A 7,166-nucleotide genomic window follows, 5' to 3' on the forward strand; every position below is an offset into this window, starting at 1 on the left:
TTTACTGTCGTCATAGAAATACGAACAAAGTCTGTGACTGTGATTTGTAAACATTGGTAAGAACTTGCCTTTGTCTGGACGGAATCCTTAGGCCTATTTTTTTCCTTCTTTTTTGTATCGACTCATTAGTCTGAGCCCAATACCTCACTATGACAAAACAGTTGGCCATCTCCGAGATTTTTCACCCTTATCTGGAAAGGCTGGGTGTTAGATCTTACCTACCATAAGATCAGGGTGTGGCTGAAAGACAACAGTTAAGCTGTTTTGTCGCGGTGTAGTGCTGGACAAAAGGTCAACCAACAAGCAAGTGCGTTTTTGCTCACGCCGCTGTTCACCCAGAGAGTCCTAAATTTATGAGTGGCCCATCATCAGATTCCGCGCGAAAATCCGACAAAGATGGCAGCCGTGACGTCATCCGCGATAAGTCTATAAATATGTCCGTCTCTTCAAGCGGTATTTAATATAGTTTAACTCATGTAAAGGACAAATAATGAGAAGCAATGACGTTTTCAATCATTACATGCCTGTCTGGAGAGTGATGTGGGTGTTATGAAAGTTTACCTGCGCATCACTTATCAAGATTACTGATTAGGGAAGCCAAAAATACATGCCTATAATAATTTTATTAGTCATTGTTTTGGGGGAGCAGGTGACCGAGACTATGGTTTATTAGTCCCTATTGTCGCTGTTCTTGGTTTAGTTCTGAATATGGGATGTCACCAAAAGTATATTATTCTTTTTTGAAGAAGGGTGTTGACGGTGGTTGCAGAAAGGTGGTGTGAATAAATCGTTAAGTTGGTGAGTGCACTAAATGCGAACAGCTAACCTCATCCATATGGGATTATTTTTCATAGACAAAAATCTTTTATCGGTACATTTTGGGGTATTTTGATTCATTATCATTTGGAGGCAAACTTTCAGTGGTCTTTTCAAAGTAGTCGACATTTCCCTACTCAGTCATTCTCTTACAACGCTTTCTTTTGCATTAATGTAAGCTTTCAACCCTGTCATACCAACTCGTACAGTGTTCTCATAATTTATCCCTCTCATGTCGTCTTCTTTTTACTTTTTTTTTTTTTTTTTGGTCTTCTTTCTTATTCCATTCAAAATCATATTTCGTAGAAAACAGACATTCAGTGGACTGAGGAAAGAATAACAGATGTCATCCGCCCTTCATGTTCGCGTATTACACAACTTTACCGTTATATGAGTCAATGTTATGCTAGTTTCTCTTGCATGTTGTGAACAGAAGACTTGGAAGCCACTTCCGCTTTGGCGGCCTCAAAATGGCCGTCCACGATTTCTTGAGGTGTGCAGCCGATACGGAAGTAGGTTATTATACCTGCAGGAAATAGAAGTGAAGGGAAAGAAACATGGTTAATTAGTTAGTAGGTTTTTATACCTGCAGGAAATATACGTGAAGGAAATGAGACATGGTTAATTAGTTAGTAACAGTGATGTAACTCTTCTGTGATGGTCACAGATTTGTATATGGATACAATGGTACAATGTAGCCTAGAACATAAAAGAATCACTTACGCTTTCGAAATTGTTTCTTTGGCTGTCAGTGGCATAACAATGTCGATAAAATCATGATCTCTCTAGAAAAGTTAATGATAATGAATTGTGTTTGTTGTCTGATAAAGTTTTTTCAGTGGTCATGTGAATATTGTGTGATTTCTAGTAAAGTGAACCTACCCCCCTCATTGTATCATCTGATACACTTAAATTCGTCGGTGCACAATTTAGATATCCAAGGACCCTGGGTGTTGTTTCCTTTCGCTGGATGGTACAACTGTTTACGTGTTTTAAACATACCGGTAATCACAACTGGAGAAATTGTGTCGACTTGGGTATTTACAAACGCAAACAATCATAAACGAACATTTTAAAGACACGAGTAGGTTACGTTGTTTGTTTGTTTTTTGTTGGGTTTTTTTTAAAAAGTGTGTTCGTTGTTATTTTTGGTTTTGTTTTCTTTTCTGGTTTGTGTTTTCTTTTAGTTTGTTTGTTGTTATTTTTTGTTTTGTTTTGTTTTCTGGGTTTTTTAAATTTGTTTTTTATTTTTACTTTTTTAAATTTTTATTTGTTTATTTCTTTTTTTAAATTTGTTTTTTTTTGGGGGGGGGAGGGGAGGGGTCATTGTCACTCCTCTACTTTGTCGACGTAAGAACAGATTATCAAACATCTGAGAAGAAAACTTAATATCCTTGTTAGATATCTAATGACCCCCCCCCCCCCCCCCCAACAACAACAACAATAAATTCAGCTCAGATTCTTTATTTTAAATTATTAACTGACGACTCATACGAATTATAATTGAGAAACCCTTCCTTGACAAAAATCCAGATTAGTTTACCGTGTTCTTAAATTTTATTGAGGAAATCAATTATGTAAATTGATGTAACATCTGGGTTAAGTACATTCATAGTAAATGTATCGGTTTTGAAGCCCCTATCAGCACAATTAGATTATTTACACCTGGATTAAAGAGAACGATCATAATAGCAAACACCATTAACTTCCTTAAGTTTGAATGCGTATGTTTAAGCATTATGTTGCTCAACTAAGTTTTGCTTTGTTTCCAGTACAGTGAACGCAATCATTATTATGCCATCTGAGGAATGCTGTCATTTTGTTTGATATATTGTTTAGTGTTGATGTGAAGTAGATGCTTTTATTGATGAGTGTTAAGTTGTCACTACCTTATAAACAATACTTAGACTTAGACTACAGGGGGGAAATTATGAGTGTCTGCGCACGCGCGTGTATGTGTGTGTATGTGTGTGTGTGTGTGTGTGTGTGTGTGTGTGTGTATGTGTGTGTGTGTGTGTGTGTGTGTGTGTGAGAGAGAGATAGAGAGAGAGAGAGAGAGAGAGAGAAAGAGAGAGAGAGAGAGAGAGAGAGAGAGAGAGAGAGGGGGGGGGGAAAAATCGACAGATAAAAAGAAAGACAGAGAAGATGGGGTAATAAAGAAGATGGCGAAGGGAGACCCAAAAAAAAAAGAGAAGAAAACAGAAGAGAAATTATAATGAAGACACGAAAAACAGAATGGAGGGCCAAAGCAATGTGCATGTAATTGATGTAACATACAAACTATCAGCGTGTTCTCACCTTCATCGATCTTGAGACAATTGACCACGGTTGAGGCCACCAGCTCATTAGATGTCCCATCGCACACCACGCCGTCCAACTTTTCACCTGCGGACACACAAGGAAACCAGGTCGTTGTTTACGAAACGAAAAATCCCAGGTTTATTTGCACTACTTTTTCAGCCAGCCCCCGTGATTTTTTTTTCTTTTGTTTTTTTGTTTGAGGTGGTTTGTTTTACGAATGTTTGCCTTTCCTGACCATTCTGTTCTATTAACCCTTCCATTGCCATACCAACTCTGCATGGGTTCTGTGACAGTATCGTGGGTTACGCAGTACTTTTACTCCAAGCATACGACACGCCAAGTTAGACTGGCTCGGTCGTTTTCATTTTCAGTCATAACAAAAATCTCCTAAATACTAGCGAATCCACCGTATCTATATCCAAACTGTATATCACTGCATTGACCATTTCTGCTCTGTTTGGTGTTTGTTTTTTGCAAGTTAAATAGAAGCGGAGTCATACAGTGGAGTTTGTGGTGCTGCAAAACTGATTGGCAAAACTGGCTGCGTACAAAGTTGGAATAGCCTGTAATAGCCTGTCGGAATTCTGTAAAATGGCAGCTTGCACGGTTTGCTTCCCAGGAAGTTGGGATTGTTTCAGAATGCTATCCAGTCTGCAAGGGTAATGATAAAGATTGTAAAGCTCATAGAGATTGCTGTTGAGCGGGAATATGTGCTTTATACAAATGCTATTTATAATTTATTATAGTTACTTCATGGTCCAGTTTGAGTTGTTAGTGCACCAGGGTGACATATAATTTTGCAGTGAAACGTTGCTAACAATGCGTGATACATTTCTTTTGAAAAAATTGTTATTGTTAATTTTTTTAAAACAAAAAACTATTCATTCGGCATACTCATAAACATTACGTGTCAGTGGGATATGTCACAACGTTGACTTGACAGAAACTTAATGTGTAGTGCAAGCAGATCTATACAGCAGGTTTCACATGCTAACAACATTCTCCGATAACAGACGGACCCAGACGAGGGGGGCAAAGATGGTTTTTAAGCCATATTAGGTCTCAGGGTCTTTTAACACATCATACGCAACAAAGCAGACGAAGATAAACCATTTGAAGAAATCAATTTAAATGAAGACTTCTGCATAAACATGCAACCCCACAGACAGACAGACACACACACACACACACACACCCCCCCCCCCCCACACACACACACTCTCACGCGCGTGAATTCGAACAAATATACGTGCGTCTCGAAAGATATATATAATAAACAGCCTAAAAATGACTCAAACTATCAGTTAAAGCTCACTTGCCTCCCATTTTTTAATTCTCGCAACGTTTTCGTTTCTAAAAATTAACCAGCCTTTTGATCAATCTATCTATCTATCTATCGATCTGTCTATCGATCTATCTATCGATTTATCTATCTATCTATCTATCTATCTATCTATCTATCTATCTATCTATCTATCTATCTATCTATCTATCTATCTATCTATACAGACTACAAGATACTAAGGGTTAATGGGAGTGTGGTTAAGGGTACAGCCGTAAGGAATTCTGTGCAACGAACACCGCGTGTCATACAGTGAAAAGATTAAGGTGGGAGCAGTGCATTGATCTTTACTGTCAGCAAAATTATGACAAACAAAACTGGTCTGTCTGCCTAAAATGTTTGGTTTCGTCTGTTATACTTGGATGGGAATATAATCTGTTGGGCAAAAGCTAACTCTTTTTTTCCTCTTTTGGTTTTTGGTTTTTATTTGGTGTTTTTCCTCTGTCTGTCAGACGCATTTCGTCAAACTGTTTTTTTTTGGTGTGGCTGAATGTTAAGAAGACCTTTGTGTACGCTATTCAATATCCTTCTTGCCTTTTTTACATGTACGGTGTATTTCTTTGAGGTTCTAATACTCTTGGCAAAACATATATTGCCCACTCCTCTCCCTATCTCTCTATCACATTCTTTTCTCTCAATTTCTCTCTTTCTCCTTTTCTATCTATCTATCTATCTATCTATCTATCTATCTATCTATCTATCTATCTATCTATCTATCTATCTATCTATCTAAGAGTATACTAAGAGTTAAGAAAAACCCAAGCTTGCGGCCACATACCGAGAGAGTTAATGACCATGTCGTGATGCGTGCTGTCTTCCCCGCCGCTAGGATTGGCCGAGGTGATGGCTATGGGGCCGGACACACTGACTAGGTAGGCCAACACGGAGCTGTCTGGAACACGGATGCAGATACTGTCCTTGGTGCCCACGATGCCGATGGAGTCTCCCAGGCCTAGGCGCTGATGAAGGGATTCGGGCATAGAAGTAGGAGAATATAGATTGCGACGGGATGCAGGCATAGAATTAGGAGAATACAGACTGCAGGCATAGAGTTAGGAGAAATACAGACTATGAAGGGATTCGGGCATAGAATTAGGAGAAATTATACAGACTGTGAAGGGATTCGGGCATAGAATTAGGAGAAATTATACAGACTGTGAAGGGATTCAGGCATATAATTAGGAGACATACAGATTGTATAGGGATGAAATAGAATTAGGACAAATACATATTGTGAAGAGAATCAGGCATAGAATTAGGAGAAATACAGATTATGAAGGGATTCGGGCATAGAATTAGGAGAAATACAGACCACGGAGGGATTTAGTTTTAGTAGAGGTTTTACGGTGCTCACAACTGCATAAGGTCATATTATTATGAGACCCAGAAGATTAGAGGTGTTACAAGAGAGTAACAAACATTAAAAAGAAGAAGGGGAGATAAGGACGATATATGTTTGATAGGAAAGAAGAAGCAAACCACACCAGAGCACCCGCCAACCTACCACTCACGGAGGGATGCAGGCATAGAATTAGGAGATATACATAATATTGTGAAGGGATGCAGGAATAGAATTAGGAGAAATACAGACTATGAAGGGACGCAGGCATAGAATTAGGAGAAATACAGACTATGAAGGGATGCAGGCATATAATTAAGAAAAATACAGACTATGAAGGGATGCAGGCATAGAATTAAGAGAAATACAGACTATGAAGGGATGCAGGCATAGAATTAAAATATAGACTATGCAAAGAACTGCTCTGGGAGTTAACGATGAGGTTTTGTTGTAGCTGTTGCCTTTTTTAAGTTGTATTTTTCTTTATTTGATTGATTGATTGGTTGATTGATTGATTGGTTGATTGTTCAATCAATACCTTACTAGAATCTGAGATAAATCCATGGATTCATTAAGGAATGAATTAAATATAAACGAAGAGAAATTTGGTTGAACAAATTGGTGAAAGATGAATGAAATAACAATATACTGATTGATAACATTTACTGGGAAAATAACCCTGTTCTGTCAACTCAAGAGGAATTGCAGACACGATACTAATAGCTGTTTTCAGACTGGGTTTTTTTCCTGGCACACTCAACCTGAGTTTGTGTCGAAATCTGTCCCTGGGGTTTTATGCACCCCGCATATTTAGCAAAATTTGATCATTTTTTTGTGTGCATAATTTCTGAATATTTTCCTTTATCATTCTTAGTTAAAATTAACAGAATCGCATAATTTCACATTTTTGGGTTCAGTTTGCATACTTTCATAACTTTTTTTTTTGCTGAGATCCGCGGGGACCACGAAATGGTTAGGCCCTTAGCCTAATATAACATGGACGTCAGATTTCCCATGGGGGAGACACTTTGTAAGTTAAAGTTATTTCCCTCTTTCTGGTTGTACGTTGGGCAAACAGTACCCCACAGCATGTATTATTGGCTGTAGCAAGCAAGATCGAAGCAGCAGAGCTTTTTGAAGTGGGAGGTTGGCGGGTGCTGGTATGGTTTGCTCCTTCTTTCCTATCAAACGTCTATAGTCCTTATCTCCCCTTCTTCTTTTTTATGTTTATTACTCTCTTGTAACACCTCTCTTCTGGCGCTCATGTGACATTATGCAGTTGTGAGCGCCGTAAAACCCCTACTAAAAAAGAGCTTTTAAATTAATATCTTAATTGTTTCAAAGGGTAATTCCGTTTTTGAAATGGCA

The 7,166-nt window shown here is 38.4% G+C and overlaps 1 protein-coding gene across 1 annotated transcript in view; it reads right to left on the minus strand.

The window, feature by feature from the left end:
• Positions 1-1,068: 1,068 nt before the first annotated feature.
• The window catches only part of LOC101857132, a 19,656-nt gene continuing 13,558 nt past the window's right edge, over positions 1,069-7,166 (minus strand). The window contains exons 7-10 of the mRNA XM_013086681.2: positions 6,337-6,347; positions 5,238-5,418; positions 3,115-3,201; positions 1,069-1,342 (exon numbers count right to left, since the gene is read on the minus strand). Coding sequence (XP_012942135.2) covers positions 1,218-1,342; positions 3,115-3,201; positions 5,238-5,418; positions 6,337-6,347 — 404 coding nt within the window. The 3' untranslated portion in view covers positions 1,069-1,217. The remainder of the gene's footprint in view (positions 1,343-3,114; positions 3,202-5,237; positions 5,419-6,336; positions 6,348-7,166) is intronic.

This window comes from Aplysia californica, unplaced genomic scaffold, assembly GCF_000002075.1.
Source record: "Aplysia californica isolate F4 #8 unplaced genomic scaffold, AplCal3.0 scaffold00492, whole genome shotgun sequence".
NCBI classification, from domain to species: domain Eukaryota; kingdom Metazoa; phylum Mollusca; class Gastropoda; order Aplysiida; family Aplysiidae; genus Aplysia; species Aplysia californica.